General features: G+C 40.7%; 1 protein-coding gene across 2 annotated transcripts; it reads left to right on the top strand.

Annotated features, from left to right (window-relative positions):
* On the top strand, positions 1-8,755 carry NIPAL1 (NIPA like domain containing 1). Of its 2 annotated transcripts, XM_010710179.3 has the most exons (6): positions 1-145; positions 3,933-4,195; positions 5,088-5,144; positions 5,560-5,650; positions 6,768-6,928; positions 7,721-8,755. In XM_010710179.3, the coding sequence occupies exons 2-6, from the start codon at positions 4,021-4,023 to the stop codon at positions 8,323-8,325; spliced, it is 1,089 nt and encodes a 362-aa protein (XP_010708481.1). In that variant the 5' UTR covers positions 1-145; positions 3,933-4,020; the 3' UTR covers positions 8,326-8,755. The 2 variants fall into 2 exon arrangements, with proteins under 2 accessions (XP_010708481.1, XP_031409002.1); XM_031553142.1 differs by lacking the exon at positions 1-145 and having other exon boundaries at positions 2,875-4,195.
* The last annotated feature ends 5,537 nt before the right edge of the window (positions 8,756-14,292 follow it).

Raw genomic sequence — 14,292 nt, 5'->3', positions numbered from 1 at the left:
CTGCGAGACCGCCGCGTTGCGCGGAGTTCTGAATAGGACGCGGCTCGGAAGCAGGAAGCCCTGCTGCCGTGAACGTGAACATCTCTCCCCCCACCACGGGGCTGCCGCGATGACGGCTGCTTTACTCCGCCGTGACGTCACGCAGGTGTTGGCCGGGGGGTGTGGCGCTGGGAGGGCTGCTGCCGTGGGTGGGCGGTGTGAGAGGGGTGCAAAGAGCGCCCGTCTGCTGAAATGGTGATAATAATTCGCGTGTTTGTCTTTCCGGCGCGGCTTTGCATCTGTAAACTCGCTTTTCGGTTTCTTTTGTGTGTTTCTGTGAACGCGGGTGTGCCGGAAAGCTGTAAACCCCACGGTCGGGGGTTAGCAGGGATGGGCTGGCATCTCCCCGAATGGGAGAGGTGGGCACGGCTCCTGCCAGCGTGACCCGGCCTGGGGGTGCAGCGAAAGTGGACAGTGATGCGTCTGGTTGAAGCAAATGGCTGTTGGGATGAGGTGGGAGCAGCATGCTGAGGGGGGGTGAGGCTGTCACAGCCGGCCTGTGGGACACGGCAGTCACTGGTTTCTGTGGGACTGCAACACTGCAGAAAGTTACACTGGGTATGAGCAGTGAACCCTGCCTGTCTGCCACCTGTCGTCAGATGGTACTCGGGTGGCTGAGGAAACACCTTACCGGGAAAACAGTCAGAGGTGAATTGGTGGCCACCTCCAGCTCTGGATGGTTTCCTGTTGCTATCAGTCTTGAGTCAGAGCTCCCAGCGTTTATTTCTGAAGGAGCGGCCCTGGTGACAGTTTCATGTTGACATTTGGGAGTGGGGAGGAGAAACCAGCTTAGCTGCAGAAACTGGGTGCTGCGTGAACCACCTTCCTTGGGAGCCCATCGACTCCTGCAGCCCTTCCAAGCAACCCTTAAGTTGTTTGCAATGGGCCACAAAGCCACATCAGGCTCCTTTTTCCACTTCTCCCTCCGTTCTTTGAGCTGCAGAATGCCATCATTCTTTATGCAAGTGGAACAAATGATAATAAATAATAAACAGAGGCCACAGCTGCTCAAAGTGACACTTCTCAGCTGGTAGAGGGGACACACCGAAGATCCAGGCTCTCTTTCTAAATGTGAGCAATGATTAGGTTTCAGAAAAGAGTGGCAGTCACTCAATGATGTTCTGCAGGTGTCATGATGAAATTTTCATTACTGAGTGTCATACGGTCTGATGAGGAACTGAAAACTGAAAAACAAGTAGTAGTATCATATAGAAAGGAATAAGCTGCCATTCTTCAACAGGTAGACGAGTCCACCATTGACAAAAAAAAAAAAAAGAAAAGAGAGAAGAGTGTTGTTTTCTTCCCTGTAAAAACACAACACACTGGCACAAAAACACATTTATAACCTTGGGTAGCCAACAGACCATATTTATGAAGAGTTTTTGTGCTTTCTTTTAATTAAAGGCTGCTGCTGCCTCTCACACAAGCCCTGCAGTAGCCAAGTGGTGTTACAGCCTTCGCCAGTCCTGTTTAGCATCATTGAAAGAAGTTAAGCAATCCACTCGATGCTTCATTCCTTTTCTCTCTCTCTCTCTCTTTTTTATGTTATTTACTATGCAACTTTTTCTTTGATCCAGGTACCTCTAAGAAACAAAACTAAAGCCGTGTTACTTTGCAGATGGCAAAAATACTGTAATATGTGGATTCTCCTTTCCTGGAGGATTTTTTTTTAGAGAATCCATAGACTGTACAAGAGCAGCTAGCCATATATCCAGGTTTTCTTGGATATACATTTTTTTCCCAGATGGCAGCTGAGAAATCCAAAACCTTTCTGGGATTTCTGGCCACTCGACAGAGGAGAAGCTCTGGCCACGTTGCAGACATTTAGGAAATCTTCGGTGTGCCTGTGGCACGCATTCCGCAGAGGTGACCTGGACATTTGCAGGAGCGGGTGACCTATTCAGGTCATGTTGCGTTTGTGCTGTATGCAATGACAACACATATATAAACAGCTGTGTGGGAAATCCTGGCTGTCAAAATACACCAACCCTAGCCTGACACTGAGTTGGTCTTTTTTTACTGATACAAAAGAAACTCAAACTGTAATGGAAACTTTCATTTCTATTGTCTAAGCAGACCAGCTCATCCAGTTTGATTAAAGTTACGTGTTTTAAAATCACATTCTGCTACATTTCTTCTATGTCATGTATCCGATTATCTTTGTTTTCCTTCTTGTTCATCTACAAGTGTTTGCTGCAGAGCAGCTAACGCCTCTCATAAAACATATTCAACTCACTCTATGACAAAGCAGATTGAATAGCTTTGCTCTTGAGCCTTCACAATCCCACAGCAAATGGGAATAAATCCATAAAGGAGTTCTCAGCGGGGCATGCTGCAGCCAAGGACCACCCAAGTTAGCTGGCAGGCAGTAGGTCTCTGGGTAAGGGAGCAGGAGAGAGGAGCATGGGGCAGGTAGGAGGACATGACCCAGGAGCTCTCCAAGCTGGGGAACTAATACTTTACACTAATACTTGGGGATTTAAAGATATTTTCTGGTACAGATGCAAATCTGTATTTCTTATTCCTGTTTCTTTTCTTCTTACCCTATTTCTTCTGGATTATTCAGTTGCAACTTCTAGAAACTGTATGATTTCAGAAAAGTAGTATGCTCATACTATGAATTAATGTATTGTAATTGCAGGATTTTAATTTTCACCTGCAATATATGGACATACCCATCCTGTGCAACCGTTTTAATAAAAAAGTTTGACTTAGAAATTCAAAACAACTTCTATTAGATAGAAACTCTCTTGGCAATCGAGGAAGTATGATTGCAGAGCCTGAAAATCAAGTGGAATCTTACAGCAGTGTGTTTGCTGGCACAGGACACTCTAGAGCAGGTGTTCATTCTTCAGTCCTTTCTTGTACATGGTGGTATCTCCTAATGTCAGCATTCTCAGCTGCAAATTAAGATACACTGTCAAACTTCATGCCATTTTTAATTCTTCTGATGTTTTACATTTTCCTTCCTAAGCAGTATTAGGTGAATTATCCAAGGTTAATTATTGTTAATAGTGTAATGAAGTAATTCTGACACAACATTAATACTTGTATAGCTTAGGTAGGTGGAGACGCAGAGGCACATCCTTTTCTGCTAAATATCCAATTTTTTTTTCAGTTGCAAAAAAGAATAAGTGTATTGCTGTTGGTGCCATTAGTAGGATGATTCCTTCATGTGTCATTTAATTACAGGGGAAGCACAGAAAACCAAATAATTTGTTTTATTCAATGCTTTCTGTGAATTACAATAGACGAAGCTTTTGTACTTATGTTAAACTATAAACTGCTGATGTGTATCTTAGCAATAAAACATTTCTTTCCAAAAAAGACTGTCCTCAAAAGCTGTTTCAGCCTAATTGTATGATCCCCACTATGTGTGTGCTTTAATAACAAAAAACTGAAACTTCCGTTTAAACTGCTGTATGATGTATTATAGCATTGCTATCTCCCTGGTGCTCCCCCATCCAAAATAATTCCTCCTTTTATTCTTTTCATTTTTCATGGATTTGGCTGTGGGTTTGTATTCTGGAGATCTGGTCTCTGCACAAAATAGAACACTTTATTGTGAGGTTTCAGGTTATCTTTTCAGTATTTCAAGTTGAATTTTACATTGAAGGTAATATCTGGTTGCTTCATTCCTTGGGATTGTTGTAATTGATTGACTGAGCCTATGTAGTGAGAAAGTCTCTATATAAAGTAAGGCATGCACCTGTGAATTACAGGTATGCATGGTGGTCCTGGGACAGAACTGCATCTGTTGTGTGGATTTTGTTCTGACACCAGGATCTATCTGCAGGGCCAGAAGGGACATGAAAAGGAGCAAGCAGCACAGGGTCAGGCACCTTCAGAGCTGTGCCCGGTGTGTGAATAGCTCTCCCTGCTTCCTCCCTCAGGTGCTGTGTTTGGGTTTATGCCATCACATCTACCAGGCCCAGGGCCAGGCCTTCAGTGGGGCAAATCCCTCCTTCTCCCCTCACCCCTATGGACGGGACTTTTAATGAAACGAGCCTGAGGCCTTCCAAACCTGCAGGAAGCCAGTACCAGCTCTACATTGGCCTGGCTCTGGCGGTCAGTTCCAACATCTTCATTGGATCCAGCTTCATCCTGAAGAAGAAGGGCCTCCTGAAGCTGGCCGCCAAAGGAGTTCCCCGTGCTGGTAAGCAGCATTCCTGCTGGGCATGGCTTGATGGTTCCATTACCAGTTATGTTAGCACTGACATACAACTCCTCCCTGACAGCAGTCAGATACCAAATGAAGTTCTGCCTTTGTTCTCATCTTCAAGAAGTCTTTATCTCTATTATTTTTCCTTAATTTTTTTTCTGCTTCCTTTGAGAAGGGAAGTCATGAAGTGGTCATTAGGTCTCCTGTATTTTTAAAAGCCAAAAGTGCAGTGAGCTATAGAAGTACTTATTACAACAGTTTCTACAGTTATACAACTAATCTTCCATTGATGGCTGCAGATGCAGAACTAGAAACATGTTAAGAGCTTTAAAAACCTCTTCAGACTGACCTGATAATTCCCTTTATGGCATTTACATACACAGAGTAAGCAGTTATTCTTTTGTTTGTTGCATTTATTGCAAAATCTGTTATTCCAGAGATTTTGGCACTTGAAAGAATTATGTAACTGAACACACAATTTACTTATATTTTGTGCAAGAAAAAATTAATGCATGCAATGACATTTTCTTTCTAATTTCTTTCAATTTAAATCATAAGCAGAGTCAAAAGGCAGATCTCTATGTAAGAATATACTGGATCAGACCTGGGAAGGCACTTCAAAATATTTGTTAAGCTCATCAAGAATCTTAGTTGATACTTCACTTTTTCTTGGCGCTTCTCCTCTGTGTGAATTAGTCAAAACCATTTCTCACAAGTCATAAAGTAGCAGAGTGATTAATAAAGATGTGAGTCAAATTCAGACAAAATATTAATGATAACATATTTCTATACTCTATATGATTTGATCCAAATGTGAAGCTGTGCTTTTTTGTTAAAATAAAGTGATTTCTCTCTTCTAAGGTGAGATTTTTTTTCCCACTTCCAGGACATGGTGGGTATTCCTACTTGAAAGAATGGCTTTGGTGGGCTGGACTGCTTTCAAGTAAGTCACCCTTTATCTCTCAACTATATATAAACGCTACATAGAACAGATCATTTTTAACAAATTCATTCTTTAATTTTTCACTCACCTCAGTTAGAAGAAATATCTTTGCAATCACCTTTATGACTGAAACAATTCTGTTATCTCATCTATTTTGTTTGCTCTTTGGGGTTCTTTGCAGAACAACAGCCTCTTCTTTATCATCTAGTCAAAAGCAATATGGTTGAATCTGTCCAGCTTCTATGCACTGTCACTGTTCTTTGCAGGAAGGTATAGCCAGTGCAGAGCTGTTCTGTAAATGACTGCCTTCAGCTTTGTCATCGTAGTCATACTACGCAGTACTTAGGGGATATGCATATAATTTTTTCCAGTCCTTATTTCCATTCTGTTCATCCAAATGTTCTTTCTTCTGCAGTGGGATTGGGAGAAGCTGCAAACTCTGCTGCCTATGCCTTTGCACCAGCAACCTTAGTTACCCCTTTGGGTGCATTGAGTGTTCTCATAAGGTTAGTGCAAATTGGAAGCAAACTGATCATTCACTGTCTGAGGGAAAAATAATGTCTTCGGTTAACAGCAGATAATTTCAATAAGAAAAGGGGAAATACAGATAAGAAAGGCTTGTCGTTCCTCAACAAGGAGGATCCGTGATTATTTAGAAATCAATTTCCTGGGTGGAGGGAATCAAGTCTTGTTTCAAAGATTGATACATGCAGCAGCCTTCCACATATTCCTTGTGTGTTTCTTACCAGCATATACCTGGTATAGAGCTGATGCACAGTGTTAGAAGGCTGCAACTTATTTCCTCCTAGAGGAATGACACTTTCCTAAAAAAAAAAACCTTATCCTGTTTTTCAGTAGGGACAAAGCTTTAGAAGAAAATATGGCATTCTCCCCTTAAAATGTTTTCAAAAACATTTTTTGTAATAGAAGTGTAATTTTATATCGAGACTAACTTACTATGCATTTTTGGCAGACTCATACTAATCACCTGGCTGGCTGCTGCCTCTCCTTTCATGCAGGTGGCAATTTTTCACAGAAAGCTTGTGAGAACTTAGTGCAAAAAATAACTGAAAATTGATCAACAGGTTGGAAAATTGTTCATGAATATGTCAGTACGCATGTGGCTATGCCTAAGGTTGTGTGTAATTCTTGATCACAGACACTCTTTTGTTGCCTTTTTTGGGTCATGTTATCCTTAGACTAAATCTTGAACCCATAGAGAGCTCAGAGAGAGATGGTGAGGAGCTGTTACCTAAACTTGCTTGTGTTTGTTCTCATGGCAAATGGAGTGCTTTAAACCATTTTTATGAGAAAACAACAGCTCACGTGATCAGCTGTGAGTGTCCAAGGGCTCTGTGTAAGCAGCCCATACCTCTGACCCAGGCAATCACTGATGACCAGTTCCTTAAGAAATTCAGACCCTTCAACCTAGAGGGATCTGATCAGAGTTGCTAAATTCCCCTAAAACTTCAGATTGACCTTTGTTGTGCAAAACCCCTTGTTATTTGGTTGTTTCAAGCATGTTTCCCCTATATCCAAATTCAAGAGTCTTCAAGTTGCTCATATTACAAAGTCTCACATGTCTGGTGGACCTGAACCTTTTATTTCCGTTTTGTCAAACAGTGCTATATTGTCATCCTACTTTCTGAAGGAGAAGCTGAATATTCACGGCAAGTTGGGCTGTGTTCTGAGTGCTTTGGGTTCTACAGTCATGGTTATTCATGCCCCAGAGGAGGAAAAGATTACTTCACTGGATGAGATGGAAATAAAACTGCAAGATCCAGGTCTGTACACTTAAGCAGACATATGTCATGGCAGACACATGACAGATTTAGATGTGTTCCCCCTTAACTGGATCTGTTGGTGAGTGAGTGGATTGGGATATCTAATCAGAACATCCTGACTGCAGAGCTTTCTTGAGTTGATTGTGTCAGAAACCCAGAATCCCTTAATAAATGCATGAGCACAAATGGCCTTGCACATGTACAATATTTCCCAAAGATGCAGGCTTAAAAGCAGTTTGTCTTACAGGGCTTCTTGCAGATTATTCAAGTAAGAAATGATGCACTGAGTCTTCCTGCCCTCCAGCACGTTGAGGAGTTCTAAGGCTCTATAAGCCAAGTTACCTCCACTTAAAATAAATCACAGCTTTAAATAAGGCTATTTTCAACCAGTTCATAACTTACTTCATTTGAAATGCTGTTCAATTCTAAGTCCCAATTACTACTTTGCTCTAAGTAAGCAGGCATTCATACTAATTCAAATATCCTTGATGATAGCCCTGGGGTACACTTCAAAGTGAATGTGTGTTTGAGAAGCGGAATAATTTCATATGGAGGAGTGTAGCATAGGACAAAATGAGCTAAATTCAAGTTAGTTCATGAGTCAGCTCGTAATTTAAAAGCTCTTACAATCAAAAATTAAACATATTGTTGGTATTTTAAATACAAAGCATGTGTTTTGTGTTTATTTCAATGCACTGAGTTTGTGCTTCAGTTCTTAGAGAAATTGAATTGAATGACTTTTAGCATGTGTTTGAACATAGTCTGATATTTCATCTTTTCTCTTTCATACAGTGTTTGTTGCATTTGCTGTTCTCCTAATATCTGTTGCCCTCGTGTTGATTTTTATTGCGGCTCCACGGAGAGGTCAGACAAATATACTGATCTATGTTTTAATTTGCTCACTCATTGGTGCCTTCTCTGTCTCATCTGTCAAAGGCCTGGGCATTGCCATTAAAGAAATGCTGGAGTGGAAGCCAGTTTATCGACATCCCCTGCTTTATGTTTTGGTGGGAATCCTATTGCTCTCAGTTACCACCCAGATCAATTATCTCAACAAAGCACTGGACACATTTAACACATCTCTAGTGACACCTATTTATTACGTATGCTTCACCATGACAGTGGTAACATGCTCCATCATCCTGTTCAAAGAATGGAGTAGTATGGACCTGGATGACATCCTTGGGACCCTCAGTGGATTCTGCAGTATAATAATTGGAATTTTTCTATTACATGCTTTCAAAAATATTGATATCACCTGGAGTCAGTTGATGTCCAGTGTTACAAAAGAATCATCATTGCCACACTGCGAGTATGAAACCTCTCACACTTTACTGGAAAGCATGGAAGACCCAGCTGTGTTATATGGGGAAGACAATGTTTTATTCAGCCAATGAAACTCTCAAGTGACAGTTTCTCATTCCACTGTCATGAATTGCAGACTTACATGTATCTACCAGACCACTTTTTGTCACTGCTATCCTCTGGAAAAGCGCCTCTAAAGGCACACTCCTCTGTGCGCCAGCTGTTGGTAATAATGAATTAAAATGCTCAATAATTGACATGAGGGACAGAAACCTGGTGGTTATAATACATCAAGCAGTGAACAAGTTTGTCTATTTTTTATGCAACATCTCCTACTGGAGAATTTTAGCAAGAAAGGATATTTTCCCACATCTTGAGTTGTTCAGGGTGATGCTTGCCAGAGATTTAGCAAGAGAGCTGGATTATTAAAAATGACTTCTGATCAGCTGAGATATATATGCCAAGCAGAAGCTCTTCATAAAGCAGTGTCAATGGTTTACGGGCTGGTTCGGTCCGGTTCCGTGACTAGAGGGCGGAGGGATCTGCGGATCCGCGCCCCCGGAAAAGGAAAAATAGGGGACCCTGAAATAATTGAAAACAGCGGCAACAATCTGAGGTGAAACAAACTAATTTACTAAATATAGTATCAAGAAAATATATAATGAGAGAGAGAGAGCGTGTGTCTGGAAGGTGGATCGGCCTCACCACAACGCTGAGATGAGAAGTGCAGTCCAGTTGAGCCGATGAAGAAGTGCAGGCAGAGAAGCGCAGACGGAGAAGCGCAGATGGAGAAGCGCAAGCGAAGCAGCGCAGGCAAAGAAGAGAACATCGGGTGACCTTGCCGGGAGTTATATCTCCTCGCTGACCGCAAAGCCCCCTGGAGAAATGTAGCTCTTCTTCTCCTCCGGACAGGCACCTGGAACTTGAGCATCAGCAGTCAAACCCCCAGTGCATTGCATGATGTTATGATGTGGAATACTGATAACCAAAAATCATGAAACCATGACAAGCAGGCTGCGTAATGTGCAAGCAGTAAATGTTGACACTTTGTTCTGTGAACAGAAAGCTCACAATTTATCTGTAGGAACAAAATGGTTGCTACTGTTTGCAGCGTGCTTGTACACGTGCTTGTGTTGTGCCAAGTTTAATCTTGATGCCAAAGCCATGCACTTCCTTTCTGAAAGGTGTTCATGAAACATCTTACTTGTTAATGATTATTCTTTTATTTTAGTGAGGATTTAGAAGCTATCAAAACCTGAGAAGTGGCTCTAGGGATACTTGCTTGAAGTTATTTCTAAACTGCAACCATCTTTCTTTTCCACTTGAATAGGTTTGTAATTGACATACGTACAAGAGGAAGCAGTAATTGCACCAATCACTAGACATTATTTCTAAATCCTTGATTAGAAGAAGCAGGAATTCTGTATTTCCTAGTGGACCTGCTTGTCTACTTTTATGTATAAATAACATCTACTAGGAAAATAATGTTATTTTCTTGTAATGTCAGAAAATCAAAGTTAATGCTTATTTCCATGGTGTACAAGAACTCTAAAATGTTACAAAGTAAATTATGGATTATCTTTTGTATAAAAACTTTTGCTAGAAGAGGTATTATTTTTGAAATTGTTCATATTTAGTAAACGATTTGGAAGAAGTCTAATTTTTACTGAAATTATGCTAATATTTTTCCTGTAATAAATTATACATGGTTTATGTATTAAATGACTGGTGTTTTGTAAGCATGGCAGAAAAAAAGAGAGTAATCCACATTTACAATCAGCAATAAAATTGGTTTTAGCAGCACATCCTGTGCGCACACAGATTCAAGACGAAAGAGGTCTGGCTGAGGTCCCTGCAGCTCATGTGAATCTGGCTTGATTGTGACCTTCTTTTAGTAGTTTTGACTTCTGATTTTTTTCTGTTAGGAAAGAAAATTTCATACTCTCTTAGAAAAGCCATGTGTGAAACTACCTTTAAATAAAAAACCTGCAGTATTCTTACGCAGATAGAGGGCAGAGTATGGGGAGACCGAGAGGTTTTGGTCTCTTACAGAGTGACTCAATTTGTTTGGATGTGTTACTTTCACCCTTATGTTCTACAGAAAGCATCAGCAAGGAGCATTTAATACTGATGATAATATTAGCTGCCAGAAGACAAGGATTTTGAGGAACAAGATTGGTAGGCAAATGAAATGCCTTCCCTTCTAAACTAGGGAAGAGAAACCAAAGCTGAATATTAGGGAGTTTTTTGTCGTGCTTGTGTTTTATGGACAGTATTTCAGTGAACTTTCAGATTTTCGAGGCAGCAAAATGAAAACTATTTTTTAAAGTAATCTGAAATTTTTGGAAAGAAGGTAGAATGGTTAACAACTGAAAAAAAAGGAAGCCTTAAAGGCAACACATCACTAACCAAATTAGGGCTTTTAAATGCAGAAATAAAACCATCTTGGTAGTTACTCATTGCTACCATAACTCAGGACAAATGAGCAATTAAATGAATTACACAGCTGTGCTGATTAGATGTAGGTAAATCAAGAAGACTTGCATAGGTTACATGATCTGCAGGGAATTTGGAAGGAAGCACACAGGTCATTATTCCCTGTAAGAACCTGCCTTCCCAGCCACATCCCGGTCGGGTTTGTTCCCAAAGAATTCTCATTCAGAACTTAAATTTCTTTACTCATGATGGTTGTGGCCTGGAGTTCTATCTTTAATCATATACTCATGGCAAATATCATCCTCTTACTATTTAAATTCCAGCAAAACCAAACCAGCAAATGCATTAGGAAACTTTTAAGTGTTTTTCCCATAACTGACTCCTTTCTGGCAAGCTTCTAAACTGGATGAGGAGGTAGGCAGAAGCCAGGCTGGATGATGCATGAGGAGTGACACTTAGGTTCATTTGTTACCTTCTTATGAAACTTCACTGTGTAGGGGTGGGGAGGGAAAGCTGCTCTCAAAAACAAATGGCACTGTAGAGAAACTTGCCCAGAAGTGTAACACACAAGTAATTACTTGCCAGGAGTACTTTTGAGGATGAAAGTCATCTCACATTCTGGAAATACGCTTCAGTTCGTCAGCAATTTAGCTTTTGATAGAAAAGAGGTACATCCTAAGGGGTTGCTGCAGAGAAGTTAGGACACCAGCTTTTTTTTTTCCTCTCACCCATGATACCAGCTGGCTGTTAGTCTGTTTTGTGATATTTGATGAGGAGATAGTGGCCAAATTTTTGCCATTGCTAAGCACTATTAACAGAGAGACACTGTGCTTCCTTCCAATCTTTACTGCTCTTTTCATAGAACCATTTAGTTTGGAAAGTCCCCTAAGAATATCATATCCAACCAACCACCCGTTAGTACAAACCATGCCCCTTAGTGCCACATCCACACATCTCTCTCTTACTTCCAAGGACAGAGACTCCACCACTTTGCCATTTCAATGCCTAATCACCCTCTCTATTATCAAAGACTTCCTGATAACCGATCTAAACATCCCCTGGCACAGTTTGAGACCATTTACTCACATCCTATCAACTTGTCACTGAGAAAAAGAGACTGTCATCCTTCTCACTGCGACCGCCTTTCAGATAGTTGTAGAAAACCATGAAATCTCCCTTCAGCCTTCTACTCTCCAGATCAAGCAGCCTCGTCTGCTCTCAGATATCTTATTTTCTATCAAAAATCTCTTTTGAAATACTCAAAGGTTTATTAGGAAAAAAACCCAAACATCTAGTAGACACATATGCCTCTGTTATCAATGGCATGGGTGATTCTCACTGTTCACCTATCTTTTCTTTCTCCTTTTTTTACATGTCTGGGGCTTGAGGTATGCTAGGAGCCACCACAAGGACAAAGTTGGCCTATTGGTGTTTATATGTGGGTGTAGTTTCTCGAGTAAGTAAACATGCCCTACACAGCCAACCTTCGTCCTGCCAGACCTTTCTTCTTACTGATTAAACACTGATTCCACTGATCCTGAAGCACATGATAGTGCTTTTTAATTTATTTACTGTCAGCCTTGTGATATCAGCTATTAAATTCATCTGCGTCAGAGTGGTGACATCAGCCCACTCATAATTTGCCCAGTCTCCAGAAAGGTGAAATTCTGAAGATGAAGGAATGGTAGGCAAGTATTACTTTCCATCTGAGACCAGTGTATGTCAAAGATACACCACGGGACAACTCAACAATGCAAACAAAAGCAGGGTGCTTCAAGAACTTGAACTTGCCAGAGCCCCTTTTTATTGCATAGTACTGTGGTATTACATATTAACTTGCAGTAATACATGTAGCAAAACCAGTTTTACAAGAGCTGTCGGAAAATATTCCTCTTATGTTATTAAAAGTCCCTGAGTGCATTTATACTTCAGATACAGTTTGAATTTTTTTTGTAGAGCATCATCAGCTCAAAAGCATTGTATTACTGTAATACAGGCATGAACTTGTAATGAGCTCAAAGCAGTGCTTTGTATAGCATTGTATAGGTTTGTATGCAGTTAGAGGTCTGAGATGGAACTGAATGCTCATGAATAAGTCAGTTATAAAAGTAAACAGAGCCATAGGTTGGTGGCAATTCTTTCAGCAGATTACACAAAAGGATGAGATTATCATGTTTCACTCGAGCGGAAGGATCTTAAAAGTGTGTGTGTGAAGTTACTCCCAAATGGGAGAGTTAAGTACTCCTTTCTCTAGGGGGTGGCAGAATGCTAATGCAGTAAAAATGAACTATTATTGCCATGAATATGTCCAGAGGTGTCATCACCTTCTGGAAATCCAAAACTTGGAATGATTGATTGTATTGTTTCAGTTACTCTTAAAATGTGGAAATGAAAAGACTAATTTGTTCAGACGTCCATCATTCTTCATCTATTGGCTTTGAAGTATTTTGTCTATGATATGCTATAAAATGAAATATGATATGCTTACCTATTAATAATTCACAGCGCAATCACATTTTTAAACTACTGTTTATTTGTAATGACCTGACTGTTCTCTGTATTGAAAAATCACCAAATTCACCTGCCTTTTCTTAACACATTTGCACTGACCAAAATTAAGAATTAGAAGAGAATGATAAGCTAACAGGCACAATTACAGATACGGTGCAAGTAAGGCCTCACAGACTCTATTTGAGCTAAACTAACACAAAACACTTTGTTTATTGGCCAGTTTCCAGCCTTTCTTTGTCTGTTCACCATTCTGGGCACTTGCAGGAGGAGGACTAAGAAAAGCATGGGTATTTGAGTATGCTGCAGCAAGCAAGGAATGGATGACAATGAAAAGTTCAGGGAGAAGCTTGAATAAAATAATCTTTACTTGTTCTCTGTTTCACAAAAAATTAGCCTTTACCTATGCGCAGGATTAAAATTCTTCCGGGGTGCTGAGCCCTTCCACTGTTTGGATGTGGGTCAGGAGCTGCCAAAGGACAACTGCTGCCTCCACCCCTTCTGTGTGTCTTGATCCCCAGCAACACGCAGTGCAGTGTCTGGGCAAAAGTCTGCATGCTGCCCTGGTGGCTGAGTTACCTCTGAAACTGCTCCATTCCTTCAGTGTTATGCAGTGTAAAAAGTTCTGCCTTAAGTCCTAGAACTTTTTCACAAGTTCTTCCACCACTTTTGCTGCTGCTAATCACTATTTCCCTGTGCATGAGCCATATTAAGTAACAAATCATTTCTTATCAATATTGTTACAGGAATTAGTGTAGCTCTGATAAAAAGAATAAGAGCTTATATGGTGAGTAAGCTTGGTTACTTCTTTCTAGATAGGAGATTTTTCATGGAAATAAAGGCTTGAGAGTACAAATCCAGTAATCCAGTCTCCTCAGGTATCTTTCCCAAATTAGGCCAAGCCCAAACAGCTTCAATATGGGGATGCTGCTACCATAGCTTAAGTAGAGACTGCTCTAGAAGGCTGAAGTTTTCAGTATAAGCTACATTGGCCAGTTCAATGCTCATTTTTCAGAAAATACACCTGTATAAAATCCCCAGTTATCCCATCTCCATTATATCTGTGAGGGTTTCTACTAATTCTGCAAAAGTAGGACGTCCTTCAGGCTTCTGGA

This window comes from Meleagris gallopavo, chromosome 4, assembly GCF_000146605.3.
Source record: "Meleagris gallopavo isolate NT-WF06-2002-E0010 breed Aviagen turkey brand Nicholas breeding stock chromosome 4, Turkey_5.1, whole genome shotgun sequence".
Taxonomy (NCBI): domain Eukaryota; kingdom Metazoa; phylum Chordata; class Aves; order Galliformes; family Phasianidae; genus Meleagris; species Meleagris gallopavo.
Note: the sequence above shows the minus strand (reverse complement) of the source record. Positions and strands in the feature narration are given on the sequence as shown.

What these genes read in the sequence shown, in the direction of transcription:
- NIPAL1 (XM_010710179.3), top strand. Translation starts at nt 4,021, where the DNA reads ATGGACGGGACTTTTAATGAAACGAGCCTGAGGCCTTCCAAACCTGCA. An exon ending in CAAAGGAGTTCCCCGTGCTG is followed by an intron (nt 4,196 to 5,087) that starts GTAAGCAGCATT and finishes TCCCACTTCCAG; the next exon opens with GACATGGTGGGTATTCCTAC. An exon ending in GTGGGCTGGACTGCTTTCAA is followed by an intron (nt 5,145 to 5,559) that starts GTAAGTCACCCT and finishes TTTCTTCTGCAG; the next exon opens with TGGGATTGGGAGAAGCTGCA.